The sequence below is a fragment of the Mustela lutreola genome, chromosome 1 (assembly GCF_030435805.1).
Source record: "Mustela lutreola isolate mMusLut2 chromosome 1, mMusLut2.pri, whole genome shotgun sequence".
In the NCBI taxonomy this organism is placed as follows: domain Eukaryota; kingdom Metazoa; phylum Chordata; class Mammalia; order Carnivora; family Mustelidae; genus Mustela; species Mustela lutreola.
In genome coordinates this window covers 147,045,448-147,061,350 of record NC_081290.1, presented here as the reverse complement: position 1 = coordinate 147,061,350, position 15,903 = coordinate 147,045,448, and the positions used below count along the sequence as shown (strand labels likewise).

At 45.9% G+C, this 15,903-nt stretch overlaps 1 protein-coding gene across 7 annotated transcripts in view; it reads right to left on the bottom strand.

Annotated features, from left to right (window-relative positions):
• Positions 1–8,049: 8,049 nt before the first annotated feature.
• The window catches only part of SLC10A7 (solute carrier family 10 member 7), a 257,319-nt gene continuing 249,465 nt past the window's right edge, over positions 8,050–15,903 (bottom strand). For 4 of the 7 annotated variants that reach the window (XM_059175993.1, XM_059175981.1, XM_059175961.1 and 1 more), the window contains 2 exons: positions 12,684–12,829; positions 8,050–10,606 (listed from right to left, as the gene is read on the bottom strand). In XM_059175993.1, the coding sequence (XP_059031976.1) occupies positions 10,559–10,606; positions 12,684–12,829 (194 nt within the window). In that variant the 3' untranslated portion in view covers positions 8,050–10,558. The remainder of the gene's footprint in view (positions 10,607–12,683; positions 12,830–15,903) is intronic. The other 3 variants (XM_059175989.1, XM_059175970.1, XM_059175951.1) reach the window with 1 other exon arrangement.

The window sequence follows — 15,903 nt, the reverse complement described above, 5'->3', positions numbered from 1 at the left end:
TCTGTCCATAGAACATGACGGTTTCCACTTCCAAAAGTAGAGCACGATTTCGTTTTAAAGACTTAAGGCAGCCTTCATTTCCAATCAAGGCCATGTGACGTTTTATGGCCTCGTGGGAGAAATGTGATATGTTTCCAGATCACGTGTGAAGGAGGTCTTGCTTGAATGTGCTTTATTTTTATTCAGGAGTTCGGGATCCAAGTCCCTTATTCCTAAGATGTGCTCCTGCCTCTAGATTTCCACTAGAGGGCACTCTTGGAAAATATTTATCAATATATATTTTATTGCTCTGTCTAGGAAAATGCTGTGTTTTAAAAAGAAGGAAAAAAAAAAAAAACCCAGTCTGTCTAAATTTCAGACGGCCTTTGCCTTCAGTTGGAACTCTTCCTAATTCTCCTAGAAGCGCAGCCAGAGAGGGAAGCTGGGAAGCGAACAGGCAGCTGCTTCCCCCTTCCCCTGTCCTTTTGTCCACGTGGGATGCAGCTGGCCAAGCGGCTAAGCCTGCCCACCAGCCTGAGCCCAAACCCCCTCTGCTCCGTGGGGGACCGGCACCCACAGACTGGGACTCACCTTGCAAAAGGGGCTGTGAGATGCTGAATTTCGGGGCCTCTGGAGTTCAGCCTTGGCGGATCTCCCCTCCAAGGAGATTATCTGCTGCCCTCCCCTATAAGTTAGCAGTGGCCGGAAATCCTCAGAAAAGTGCCAGGAAAGGTCGGGGGCAGCTGGGTGGCCAACAATTAAAAATAGGGCTTCCGGGCAGGCAGCCATGGAGATCTCGCTCGATATGTAAATAAGTGTAAATAAGACGGAGTCTGGGTGCTAGAAGGACGCTGTGTGGATTGTGCGTAGCCAGGGCGGTCCAGGAGAGTGGTGAGCAGCCTCCCCGCCCCCCACCCTCCACAGTCCGTGTTAGAAAAATAGATATTTTTTGCACCCCAAAAAGACATAACTCCACTGAGTTATTGGAGGGGGGGGAGGGGTGGAAGGAATTATTCTTACAATTTTCTTACCCAATGAACAGAAGAATGTCGATGGGTCCATTAGAACAGCTTTTAGCCACTAAAACCTCAATTCTGGGCCACATCTGAGACACAGGATTTCGCTCTCCCATCTCTGACATTCCTGTGACCCCTTGGAGTTAACGTCATTCCCTTATGTGAGAGACCTCATTCCATCCCGGAAACAGCCCCGGGAGGTGTCACCGTCCTCGTCCTCGTCATTTCAGAGCAGGAAACCAGACTCAGGGAGGGTGGCGTTCTGGCGACGGACACAGCACAGGGGTGGGACTGGGGTTAGAAGCGGTTCACGGTCTTCCGCATATCATTTCGCAGAGCATCTGCCCTGTTCCTGGCTTGGGGCTAGTGACCAAGAGGACGCTGCTTCTCGCCCTTCCTCAAAGACAGGCTCTCTAAATGTCAAGGCGAGCCCTTGGCCTTCACTTGGAAGTCGTCCTCATTCTCCCAGAAGCACAGCTAGAGAAGGAAGCCGGAGAGCACAAAGGCGGCTGCTTCTTTTTGTGTACACGTGTGTCTCAGGGTGGAAAGAGCTTCGCCCGGCTGGGGGAGGCTGGGGAGGGCAGCAGGGAGGGCCCCTCCTGGAGATGTCTCACGTACTGGAAGATCAGGGCTAGCCCAAGGGCCCAGGACCACGGCTTGCTTCAGGCCCAGACTGCCAGGCAGGTGTCTATCCCATTCCTTTTGGGAGCCACTCCCTGCTGCTGACCTTGGCCCCTCGGTGACCTCCCACACGTGAGCACAGAAGCAATCCTCAAAAGGCTTCTCTCTGTCCCGGGGTTTTTTGTGCTGCAGGCTTCTTCATGCTCTGTTCCTCTTTGTGGAGGGGCCGCGGGGGCATCTGAAAGTAGCCTTGCGGACTCTGGGAAGAAGCTAGGCGGCTGCCTGTGACTCTAAAGGGCTGCCCTGTGGCTGGGGGCTGCAGCGGTGCAGGGAGTCGGAGGAGCGAAGGACAGAAGGGCAGGGTGGGGGGGGCAGTGGTCTCCCAAGCGTGCTCTGCAGACCCCGCTTTCGCTCTGCTCCATTCCGATTTTTTTTTCCCCATGAGCATATATGACTTTGTAACTAAAACCACAGGTGCGCGCGCACACAGGTGCGAGCGCGCACGTGCACGCACACACACACGCACACGCACAGAGCTTTACAACGTTGCTTCTGTCCAGTTTGTCAAGGAAAGTAACACCATATGCTGTAACAGTGAGTGCACATATGGGTACAGCCCTCGCAGAAATTCAGATGCAGCAGGGACTCTGCATTAAAACTGTGGTGTATGTGAACAACAACAGATACAATTGGGGTCGTCCCTATTTGATAATGCTGCTGTGTCCCACAGAGAACGGGAACAGAATGAAAAATGCAAATTGGGCATTTCGGAGGTTCTTTCTGCTTCAGGAATCTCTGAGGAGAGGACAAGGAGACCGGGAAGTGAGAGAGGCAGGTGCCACGGCGGCCCGAGCCCTGTGCTTTCCTCTGTGCTCCCCTCTCTTCTCCCCACATCAACCAAACAAGAGGTGAGGTGAGGTCAAGCTCGGGTCCGGGGACTCCAGGCTCCTGTCCTAACAAGTGGGGTTTGAGGATCACAGGAGGGAGGGGAAAAGTGGGTTTCGCAGGGACAGAAAGCTGGCTATGGGCCCCCTGGTTCTTTGCTCTCAGAGATGACTCAGAAGTTCCTTCCACACGCCTTAGCCAGGTTCCCACAAGCCAGGTGAACTGCACAGTCGTGGGACCTGTTGCTCTCACACTCTAGACCGTTCATAGAGGAGACCATCAATGTGCCTCCTGCTGGCCCAGGGAATCCCGGACAGCAAACTTGCTGGGGATAGATGCAAACAGCTGAAGGGGCTCATCCTGCTCACAGCCAAAGTCTTGGGAGGACTGGGGGCTTCTTGGATGAGCCAGGAGGGGTGCAGCTCGGTGGCGATCCTGGAAAGAGTTAAAAAGAAGAATACCTTCGACAGTGAAGGTCTCCAGGGATGGCCCCAGAGTGGCGCGGCGCTGACAGATTTCACAGCCCCCGTGAAGGGGAGGGGGCCAAGAAAGACGCAGCCAAGAGAGACTGTGCTCTGTGTTTGGCAGAACCATTCCGGCGCTGGGTGTGAATTCCTCCTACGTAGCTGTGATGAGGAAAGCCCTGTGTGTGGGTGTCTGGTAGACACCCTTTCGAGGGGCTGGCAGTGCTTGTCTATGCACAGGAAGGGAAGGAGGATTTTTCTAAGCCTGAAGTGCCTTTAGACCAGTGGCTTTAAGGCTCTTAAGAGGGAAGAAGAGAGGAAAATCAAATGCCCCAAGGGAACTGTCTCCTACTGCCCTTTACTAGGGAGCTTCGGGGGTAAAGCGGTGGCACAGCCCACCCTGCCCAGCAGCCCCACACCTTTCACTGGACGGACTCAGCCACCCGGTCTCCCAGCCCAGCCTGGCCCAGCCAAGGAGAAAAGTGTCCATTTAGATATCGTTCTATTCCAATTTGGCTGCTCATCTTTCGATGCCGCAGAATCAGATTTTCTTAGCTGTTCCAGCACTTCAAACGACTTGTTAAACAATGTCTTCAGACCAAAAAAATAAAAAATACAAGCAGAGTAATAAAGCGCTCATGAAAGGGCTGAGACAAGGAGGCTGTCAGACCCACACACAGAGAACGCTGAAATGCAGGCTCGCCTGACCTCAGGGACCTGCCTGACACCAGGGTGACTGTCGCCTGACTTTTCTTCTGTCTCCACAGAGTCGAGAGCTGCTTAGTGCCAAGTGTGATGTGGACACGTGTGCTGGATGGAGACAGAAACTCATTTTCCATCTGTCAAGCAACCTGACACAGAGCCGGTAATGATTTTCTGTCAGCCGAGGCCTGGCTGGATTTGAACCAGTGACCCAGAGGTAAAAGGCCCTGATGTAGGGCTCCCTCTACAATAACTGGCCTGCCTGGCCTTGTTATGCCTGGCCCAGTGCTCTCTCTTGCATCTGCCCATGCACGCTCCTCAGCCATTTGTGTTTTGGTTGGATCCTCACTTAGCATTTGGGGCTGAGTGGTTCATGTCCTAGGAGGGCAAGCAGGGATGCATGTGTCCTCGGGGAGTGAGAAGCAGAAGGGAGATGAAGGGCAGAGAGTCAGGGTCTCTTTGATGAGCTTGGGGCCAAAAGCTACATGCTTCTTCCAGGCTGGTTGTCTGGCCCTGACCTCAGGACCCTTGCACAGACAGCAGCCAGAGAGATGGCTCCCAAAGCAGATGGTGAAACAAGGGATGGGCATCGGAGAGAGATACTGAGTTCTAGATGCTCCAGCCTTGAAACTGTCATTATTATTTTTATTGATTGTTTTCATGAAGAGAAAAAAGTCCTTTCAGAAGCATTTGCAGATTGATTCATATTATGCTTTCCATTTACTGAGTGATAATTCACTTACATGCTACTCTCCAAAAATAGTGTTTCATAATCAGAAGACATCTGTCCCCTGCCCCCCCCCCACCCCCAGAATCAGGAAAGCAATCTGGAGGGCTTTACAGGTTAACTCATTATTCAATAAACATTTATTGAGGTCCCTAATATCAGGCAAGCATTCTGCTAGTCATCAGGGTTACAGAGATAAGAAAAAACAAATTCTCCATTGAAGAAATATTAATTTAGAGGGGGAGAGATATGTGGACAAAGATAGTCTGGCACAACCTGATAAGTGATATCATAGCAAGTAAAGAAAACCAGTAGGCAATTGGTAATAACCGATGACTGTGTCTCACAGTGGTGGGGGCTGTGGTGAGACCCTGAAAATGGGGAATCATTAGCACAGGTGCTGGCTGTGTCAGCAACCCAGGAGGAAATCCAGGCTTTACCACTTATAAGCAGTGGCACCTGGAACTTAGCTTCTTGGAACCTCCACTTTCTAATCTGTAAAATGGGAATGATCACACGAATGCCAAAAATGTCATAAGGGTTAAGAGGGGTGATTCACATAAAGCATTTAGCGGGGCTCTTGGCATGTGGAAGGCGATTGATAAATGTGCCCTGGATTGGAGAAAGGTATTATTGGAGGAAAAAAGTAACATTTTTAAGGTTATTTTAAGACAGTGGCAGGGAGTGAGGAAAGTGGAGATTCAGGAGAGGACTTGTAGTAGGATCCAGAGAATTGGGTGACTAGTGAAGATGAAAAGGGAGAGGTGAAGGTCTTGGGGGAGGTCACCAGGCCTGGTGGCTGTGGCAACATAGGAGGTGGGCTTGGGGAGGACTGCGTGCAGGGAAAGGAAGAGGTGGCTGGCTTTGCTTCAGGGGCATGCGGTTGGAGGTGCCTTGAGGATACCTATGTGGGAATGTCCAAAGGTAAGGCTACCTATCCCGGGGCTCTTGCTGGTTTACCGAAGGTGGTTGATGCTAGAACGGTGGGGAAGGCACTGGGAAAGGCTGGGAGTGGGGGATGGAAGAGAAATCAGATGCCAGAATTCCTGGAAATGTTAACCTTAAAGGGATGAGTGGGATGGACAGGCAGCCCTCTCGAGCGGAGAGGGGATGTTTCGGCCTGGACGCAGGGAGCTCAAGGAATGGCCCCCTGAGAGGGCAGTGACCGCAGTGCCGGGTCTGGGAGCAGCCCCCAAACCAGAAGTCATCCCAGGCAGGCAGTAGTCAATCGGAATCAATATGGGGGCAGCTCTGTCTGTGAAGTGCTTTATCGGATGGTTCTGAGCCAGACTCAGGGCTTTTAGGGAAGTTGGACAAAATTTCTGCTTGGAATTCTTTGGAGGAGGCAGAAAATGACACAAGCCAGATAGCAGTGGTGGGCTGGGAGGACCTTCCTATCCCTGCTCGAAGACAGGGATTGCTGCAACCGTCTTGAAATTCAGAATCCGGTATCTTCATTAACTGATGGAGTAAGACTCATGCCCTGATCACTTCCTGACTTGACTAGTGACATTTAGTGGACTTTGTAAAAGGTCATTTGCATAATTAGAAGTCATGCAGAACTGAGCCTGACACCTGACTCTACATGTCCAGCATGGTTCACCCAGGTCCCATCCGTTGTTGGGCAGGGATAACCACTGCCACTTACTGAGTTCTTGCCACATGGCAGGAGCTGTGACAAGCTGTTTGTGGAGATTATCACATTTGATCCTCATAACAAACCTAGGATGTCACACCAGTCTCTTTGGCTTTGTAAGGCGAAAAGAGAGGTGAGCTGTAAACGGTATTTTGCTCCATCTCCAACATCTCCAACAACGGGACTTCTCAGGCACAGCTGCGGGGTGGCGGCTAAGGCGGCAGGGGTGTGGTCAGAACACACCACACATGAGATGCTTATAGCAGTGGGGCCCAGGTAGGAAGTCATGGTGGACACATCCTGGTGGAAAAGATACAGGATGGGTTTTGAGGACGTTGGCACAACCAGCCCAGGATGCCAGGCTGACAGTGGTGCTCTTTGTGAACAGCCAGTCAGAGTCTAGAACTTTCAGTAGTGGGCACAGATCAACCACGTGGCAAGGATGTCACATCTGAAACAGTGGGGATTGAGGGAATGATCCATGTGTCCGGTGGAGGCTAGGATCGACCTCTTCAGTGTGTTGTCTTTTCCTGTCAGCGGACTCTAAGGCCTGGTTTCACAGAAACCCTGCGCTCCTTCCTTCCGACTGTCTGGAATTTCTGAGTTGTTGAAATCATCCAGGGGACCCTCGATGTCTCACAACTGTGCTGGAATTTCATGGGTTGTGGTCGTGTCCACAAACACATGCGCCCCGATAGATTGTTAGTGACAGTCATTTACCGTTCGATACAGTTTTTCAGAACTGGCTCTGTAGATGAGTTTCCCAGGCTCTATGAGAAATTTTTTCCCCCTTTAAACGAGGTTCTATTTTACTCACATTTCAGAAACCGTCCTATGGTGTAAGTAAGATTAATTGGCTTGCTAGAGAGAATAAATTCTTATAAGACCTTTCATTTATGTCTATTTACAAACCAATGATAGGATGATAAACATAATAATCTGTATCTACTCTTCGTAGCGTGTTAAAACTCCTATAAGGGAAACTCTTATTTTTCATGCATATAAAGTAGTCACTAATTCCGAGTGACCCAACCTGATTTAGCTTGAATTATTGAGGGTTTACTGTGCTTTCAGAGCAGAGATGATGGAAGCTGTTTGCTTATCACACCTGCAATGTCACCTTGGAGAGTTCTATATACAAGCTATGAAGTAAGGCATTTCTCTGAGTAGCAAGAGGCAGCTCCAGTTTTACTCAGATAGGAACAGAGTAAAGCAGTCGGTTTACCTTGCAAATTAGTAATGATCTATATGTAGGGAAGCGCTCTTTCATCATTTTGAAGGTTCATGTCCTACCTGTTAAGATCACAATTGAGAAAATCAATGCGTGTTTTCTGGTACTGCACTGAACCAGGCACTGTGCTAGGTAGGCACTGCAGAGAAACAGAAATGGGGGCCATGCTGTAGGAGACAAATGCAGAGTCATGATTAGATGATGCAAAGGTTTCAGAACTTGAAGGACAAATTCTAAGGGTGTGTCACAGGGAGCAAGTCTGGCACAGGCTGGGGGCGAGGGGGCAGAGCAGGAAAACGTCATGGAGGGGGCTGGCATCTCCAACAGCCTGCCAGGAAGAAGAGGATTGCTAAGCCAAGAAGACAGCCAAAGAAGAAGACCCGAGTATGGAGTTCTACACAAGGTGAGGCGCTTGTAAAGAAACACCGTGTTTGGAAGAGGCGTTCCAAGGCTTCGTCTTTTCTATCCCTTTAAATATGACAAGGGTGCCTAAAATTCCGAGCACTTAAATTTGGCCTCTTTTGTTGGCTGTGCTTCTCTTTTGGTTGTCAACCCTGTTGCAGAGAAAACAACTCTCACCAAAAAAGCAAGGGTGAATTTTGGATTTTAACATGATACCGTGGTGGAGGTATTGATGACATGGATACCTGCACGATTATGAAACTTATGTGTTTTTAAACACAAATGCTACAAGAGTGCCAGAATGAATAAAGAAAAGTTGAGACAGACTTAGAAGGCATTATGACTGCATCTGAAATCAGGTTAAAAATAAGCCACAGGTTTTCTCGTGATTTGTGAAATATCTTTGTTTAATCATAGAATTATTTCCATCTTCCATTCATCATAAATAATCCACTTTATTATTTCACCAATCTTTTTGTAAAAATTTGGTATTTAGCATAAACAAACACTGAACATTAGCCAGAGGTGTGTTAGTTTTAAACAGAATAGGGAATTTTAAAAAAATACAAAGTTTAAAACTTAGAAAAGAACACATGAAAAGATTAACATCTCCCATTAAAAAAAAAAATCCAATTTTGTAACAACCACTTAAAAAAAACCCAGGTGGCAAAATTAGTAAACATAAATATAATCTAATGTATTTCCTTCACAAATACATTTAGACAAAAAAATGCATGAACGGATAGCCTGACAGTGCATAACATAATAATAAAATATATTGAGGTGAATAAGTAAATCCCAATAAGCATGAATTACAAATAAATTTTGATTTTATTTTTTATTCTTTATGGAAAAATATGCCACAGTATTTGTGTAAAAAAAGACATAGGCATAAATGTATCACTCAAGCCACCAAAATGCACTATGTAGAGATTATTTGAAAACAAAACACATTTTTTAAAGCACGTTATAGCATTTTCAGTTGAACCTTATCCCATAATCACACCTACTGTAGGTGTTAGACAATAGAGGTAGATAAGTTGGGGAGGAAAAAAAATCAGTATTCTAATGCTAGGGAGAAAGAATTTTATAGCTCAGACAGATAGACAGACAACCCCACTGCTTCCAAAATTCCAAGAAACTTGTAGGAACAAAACATGAAAACCTTTCTATGCCCCATTTTTGAGCATCAAAAGTATTGAGCAAAATTACTGGAGTTTGAGATATAAGTGAAATTCTGACAAACAGCCTGTCCACCACAGATTTTTGCAGAGTCCAGCGCTGGCCTTAACATTTACATTGAGCATGACTCTTGTGAAATTTATGAGTTTCAGTAATATTGAAATGGTTAGAAGAAACACAAGATGAGACCTGGTTGTGATGATAATATGAATTTATACCACTGGTAAACCTGGTAGGTTTCAAAGGAATGATCTTTTCTGTTGCTGACCACAGTCAGCGTCAGTGTGGCCCAGGATGCCAATACTGTCTGTCAAACCAAGAAAGGACATGCAGAGAGGATGTGACAGAATGCTGGGCAGGAACAGCGTCCCCTAATTCTCTATATTGCTTTCTTCTCTATTTGGATCTAGTGAAAGTTTGTCTAGCCCCAGTGGAAGCAAAGATTGAATATTCCTTTGAAAGCTGATGCCCAACTGGGGACTGTTTTATTTGATCTTTTGGTTAATGAATGGTTTTGCATTTTCTGTGCCCATTTTTCTTTCCATCTGGCTAGACAGAATGTGTATATGTAACATTTGTTTGTGTCCATGACCTTTATATTTTTATTTATTCATAAGAACAATATGATTTAATTTTTAAAAATTGCAGCAAACATTTGTCAAATCTGCCAAGGAAATTTTCATTAATAACTTGTCTCAAATGCCTTAAGTGTGCTTACTCCAAGGATGAAACAGGCTGCTTCTGGCTAGAAGGGGCAATTTGTGCTCAGACATCTGTGTAACAAGAAAAAATTTTGGTCTCAGTTGTGGAATGTGAACATAATCCATCATTAATTGTTGCTGTTCTCAAACTGGAACATTTTTAAGTCTCATGTTTGGCTGTTAGGAGTTTGCAAGTGTGCTAGAAAACAGGTAAAAAAGAAATTGTGGCAGAAAAAGGGAAACTATCTGAAATACAATTTTAAAAATCCTGACTACCAAGTCCTGGAGTTTACCTCAAAACTTCACTTACTTATAACTCAAACATCAGGCTCTTTCTTTGAAGCAGCTTATAATAAATTTAAGACATATAACACCACAATCTCTTATAATGGGACTGAGGAATTTCTCTGTGGAAACTATCTGAAGGAATGTCTAAAGAATGATGTCAAGAAATGCAGATAACTTATGCCTTTCAGCATCTATGCAATCCATGACCCCTGCTGAGTTGATAAGGAAGAGGCATGTCACAGTTGTAGAAACAAAGAATCACACAGTAAATCAAAGTATTCATGAATAAGACTTTGGAAATTCTCACTGTCATCAGAAGGGCATTTTCCTGATGGTGTGACCTCATTTCAAACAGCACAGTAACTAGCGTAGGGTTGTTCTGCACCAAAGGTGGTACGAGGAAAGCGTATTTGCTTTTTGTCATGATCATGGTTTCCCGTGTTTGGAAAGAAAAAAAATAATTAAACCACTCCAAAATACGGTACCACCCTTGCCAGTAACCAACAAAGTAGGTTCTGGAAATAATGCTCCTGTCCAATACATTTTAAGGCACTTAAGCTTTTTTTTTTTTTTTTATGATATTCTTGTGTAAAAAAATAAAATATGCATCGAAGCAACATTCACAAGTACAAGTCTTCAGAACTGTTTGTATGTACAATTCTGTACAAATATACATCGCTGCATAAAGAGTGCCTCCTTCGTTATACTGTTGGTCTCGTCAACTTCACTCCCTATAAGAAAGGACAACATGATGTTCAGAGCTGGACAGTATCTATGAACAAAATGAAAGCATCAATTAACACAAGATAATTTATGCTACTAGAAGGAAGACAAAGCCCGCCCACCCCGAGAACATTACATAACTAATGATCCGAACCTCTGGACACAAACAGGCCCACCTGCCCCCCTCACGGACCAGAAGACTTTGCCCCTTCTCCAGCCCCAACCGGCTGCTTATACCATCCTGCTGTGCGCTGGAGGGTGGTGGTGGGGGGTGTCTCAATCAGCCTTATTTGTAAAGCAGAAGAGATACTCATGGATACCCTTATGGTTGATTGTTTGCCTTTATGTTTGTGGTCAAATGGGATGGGAAAATATTCCACCCTTTCTGGATTATTCTAAGGTAGCCAACACCTCCTGGGTTTGGAGTGGTTTCTGTGCAAAAGGAGAGAGAACAGCATTGTCCAATTTAGCCTCCCTTTTGGAAATGCCTGTGTCAGTCTGCTTTTAAATACTGAGAAGACAATCTCATTCTGTTTAATTTGTTGTTCACTACAACTTCATATTACTGACAGAATATTAGGATTTTTAAATGCTTTCATTCTTTGCCAAAATGTTTGTGTATCAGTGGTGACCCACAGTGCACATACACACTGACCGATATAAATGGAAGTTTTCAAAGGGATAACTAGTGATAGAACTATAAAGGTACTAAACTGCTCCTTTACCAACTCTTGGGTGGGCGGACCAGCGCCCAGAGTGGTACCCAGTAAGGAATGGTAATCACTTCCATTCTGGTAAGTGGAAAAATAAACGAAGGTGCTGGGTGGGCTAACTTGTTCCGGTAGGATCCTGGGGATCTAGGGCACTCCTTCAGTCTCGAGTGTCCTTGTGGTATCGGGGAAGGATGTTGGGGACCAAACAGACCAGGGTTCGAGTCCCGCCTCTAGAACTGACAAACCCATCCACGTAACCTCCGGCAAGTTGCTCAACTCCCCAAGCCTCCTTCCTGAGCTGTCTGATGGCAACAGCAGAACTTGCTACAGTGCCGTAGACAGGAATGAAAACAAGGACAACGATGATAATTACAGCAGCTAGCTTTTATCAAACATATGCCAGAGAAGCCTCTGGAACTCTGAAGAGCAGAAATTATTGTTAGTCTCAGAGTGGCAGCAGCTGAGGTACAGAGAAGTGAAATAATGCAGCCAAGGGCTCCCAGAGAGGAGGCGGCTGAGCCTGCAGGTCCATGCCTGTGGGGGAAGACAGGATGTGCTCAGCACACACAGAGCTCAATAGGTGGTAGTGTGGCTATCCCACTTTTAGAACCCTAATGACACAACACAGAGCAGGCCCCCCGCCACTGGCTCTCTTTTTCCTACTCTTCTCCTGATAACAGCTGCCACCTTGTGTCCAGGCTCAGAGAAGTCCTGTAAATTCTGAGCCACTGGGAAGCAGCCAGCCCGACGGATGCTCCGATGGTATACGCGGCATCTAAACTTTGTATGAATCACCCTGATTTTATGTTGGCTGCTAATTTAGGAAATCACATCTATGGATATCGAATAAGTTACAAGACTCTGAGCGAAGTGGTGAAATTGACACTGTGTACGTTCCTTTGCTAAGTAAATTTTTTAAATGCGCCAATACATAGTTTTGCTGTGCAAAGAAGTTTCTAGGTGTCCGGAAAATTAAAGATAAAGTAGACATTTTAGATAAAGCCTGGTGCTATCACGTTTAGAAAGGCATGTGAAATCAGGACATGCAGGAAAGACGGGCTGGGGAAAAGAAGGGGTACACCTGAGCGGAGGGGCACGGGTATTTTGAGTATACTCACCTTTACTGCATTGCACTATGCCCTCCAATATGAGTGGATTTTTTTTTAAAAAAAGCTTTTTAAAACTGCATTTTGGGTGTAGCTGTACTTTCATAGCAATATACAATAGGGAACCCTCAGTCCTCCTTTTCAAATCGAAATGGATCAGTGCATCATTATTATGATGACTGGTTAAGAAAATATGTACTTGAGGATGAGGATATGCTAGCAAAAGGTAAAGCATATGAAGAGCTAAAATTCAGAAATAGCATTTCAGTCTGATTTGGATTCAAATGAGATCTTTCCAGAGTCTCACCTTCTGCCTTGACACCATCCAAGACTTTATTGTGGGCACCAACACACTTCCCAGAAGGATCTGAACTGGATGGTATATGAGCAAGGGCACAGATATTAGAGAGAGGTGCTCGTGGCCCGCAAACACGATCTTCAGCATTGGAATTCCTGAGGAGCAACGAAGACAGAAAATCTAGAGGTAAATTCAGTCTGTCATCAAACCAAAGACCCACCCCATTAAAACTGGAGCTCTGGACTAGGTCATTAGCATCTTTTCCCCCTATGTGTTCATAGGGAATGTCTCAACAGACTCATCAAATCTTTCCATTCTTCCTTTCATTGCAGAAAACTCTAAGCTCTACCCAAGACAGATGAAACGAAAAAGGTGGTCAGTATTCAAAGGCACCACTAATTCCCACTGCCAATTAGCAGGCTGTCTACAAGGAGGAGAGGCATTGCTTCTCAGAAGACTGAAGAACATGAGTAAAGCAGAGATTCAAAACGGATCTTTCCTTGCTTAGTAGGGAAACAGGCTGCTGGAGGCCTGCCTGACATTATTTCACGTCCCAAAGTTCACTTGTGAGAATCGAAAGGATATGGTAAGGTAATACATGATATATACCATTTTAATTGGGAGGGTACTTTTGCTAAATGAACAGTAATAAAGGCTTTGTGCCTTTTCTTTTGGCCAATGACCTCAAAGCACTTTATGAGCTATTATACGGCAGGTGAATTCTAAGTTTAGGGCTGAATGCTTAGACCCCACAGTGAAGGTCTTAATGGAACTCAGGTAAATGAATACTACTTTCTGAGTCTACCATTCTATTACACCAAGGGCAAGGTCTGCAGATTTTGTAAACAGCTGTCTATAGTGTGTACCTATTAAGCTTTTATAAGAGAAACCAGACACCAGCAATTTGACTGTTATTACCAATTGTTTTAATATGGCCCAGTTGTCAGAATTACCGTGTATGTATGTCAGCTTTTTCAACAGAATAGCTTAGCTTCCTTCTTGTTTCTTTGAGAACAGCCTCTGAGAAGGACCCAACCTCCTAAACATGCACACTGATGGCACATAAATAACTTTTTATTATAACCCACTGAGGAAAGCTCTGCTTTTTCAATTATTTTTACCTTCTAATAAATTTCAAACCTTTATGCAAAAATGTATTTCATAGCCGCTTTCTTTTTCATAGCCTCACAAATCATTGCCATAAACTGAAAACACTTAATTCGTCCCCAATAATCTCTCTCTCAAAGGTTGGAAAGTACATGCTTAGAGTTTTGCACTTTCTGTCCTCTCACCAATATAAAAAACAAAAGAGCCTTTTTTTTTTTTTTTTTTTTAAAGAAACAGTAGACTTTATCAACTGAGAGTCAAAAAGCAGCATCTGATATTATGATCCTGGGAAGTTATCATGATGAGGAAAGAAGAGCTGAGCACCCTCCTCTTGTTTCTGGGGAAGGTTATTTGGCCCAAAGGGACGACGTTCAGGAACAGGGTGGAGGGAGCAGTAAAAACAGGGCTGAAGGGAGCAAATGATAAGAATATGGAGAAACTTGTCCATGTAAGTGAGAACAGTGGGGGTTTCTGACCCGAAGTTCAAGGACCATGGCTGCTAGGCCAAATCACTCAAGCTACCCTTTCTAGGCAAAGATTCGGGCTCTGTGCCATTCTTAAGCTGAAGTGGGCTCTGCTACTATGGTCAGTAAACCAAAAATTGGCTGCAAGAGAGACGAGGTATCTCAAGGTAAGCCACAACAGAGATTCACCTTAGTGTGGGGAAGTAGGTACACAGAGCTGGCAATAATGACGCCCATCCTGGTTAGCATGCAGTGAGAGCTTACTAGATGTCACATGCTGCCCAAGTGCTCTCCCATGACTGGACGAAGCCTTGAGATGACCCTGAGAGGCTGAGAAAAACTAGTGTTCGCACCATGCTACTGATGAGGAAACGGAGACACCTCAGGGTCAGGAACTGTCCCAGGTGGAGGGGTCTGAATTTCAAGTTGGGCAACCTGCATTTCCAGCCCTCAGTGCCAGGGAAGGTTCAAGGTCTCAGGGGTCTTCAGTTCACCATGTCACGGGGGCTGCAGCTTCTTTAAGCAGAAATGCAGCATTTTGGTACACAAAAACACTTTCTCATCCAGAAGCTCTTTTGGAACTCCTTCCTCTTGGAAACGAAGCAGAAACCCTTCCAGAAGCAGAAGACCTCATCCCCTGCCACCCAGACCAGGACGTTCCTGTGATTTCATAAGCTTGAGAACCTCAGTGACTGCTAAGACTCCCCCGTAGTGCCTAGGCACACAGACGGGAAGATGTAGCGAAGTCCTTACTCTCAAGAAGCTTCCCGTGTACAAGTGACCTTCTACCTTCTTGGAATCCTCGCCGCAATTTGCATGAAGTTCTCTTCTGGCCCTGCGCTGGTTCTTCGGCACCTGGAACTCATCTTCAAACGCACCCTTCTGGATGCTCAGGACTCTGCGAACATCACTGCCTGGCTGCTGGCTCCCTGGATGCTTCTGCCAGCAGGGGCGCTAGAGGAAGGCTGGAGGAGGAGGGGTCTGGGGCTGCTAGAGCAGCCTCACTGTCCCTCTTCCCCCTTCGGACACTGCTTAATCTTTCCTGGGTTGAGAAAGTGCTTGGTCTTTTCCTGACTGACCCTGGCGGTGGTACAGGTGTGTATTTCTCCCTTTGCCTGGCATTACAGTTATTCACCTCGCTTGACAGAGAGAAGGGATCCATGATGACTAGCAGCAGCTGCAGACATTTGCCGAATTGAATAGGATTTCCCCTCCCCGCCTTACGTGCCTGCAATACCTCCTTGTTAATCGTTAATCAAATTTCCCATCACTAGCCATCCAAGCGACTAATGTTAAAGATAGGATTGAGCACGATATAACAAACAGCCTAGCTTCCGGGGCTTAGGACCCAAGTGGCTGTCATGTGTCCTTGCTTGTCCCTCTCCTGGGGTTGGGGGGGGATGCACAGCTCAATCACTTGGTGAGGGGAGGGGGACCCCAGCAATTCAAGTGACATGTTATTTTTTTCAGGTACCTTTATTTTCCTTCAGGTCTTAAAACTCACCTGACTTTTCTATCATTTATTTCTACTTTCCTCTCCAATTATTAGCGTTTTTTTTCAATCCCCTATTATCTGCATCTTTCATCTTTCTTTTTCCCTGTGTTCCCTTCAGTAGCCCCCCAACCCCGGGAGAGGGCTTCCAGTTTGCATTTTCATT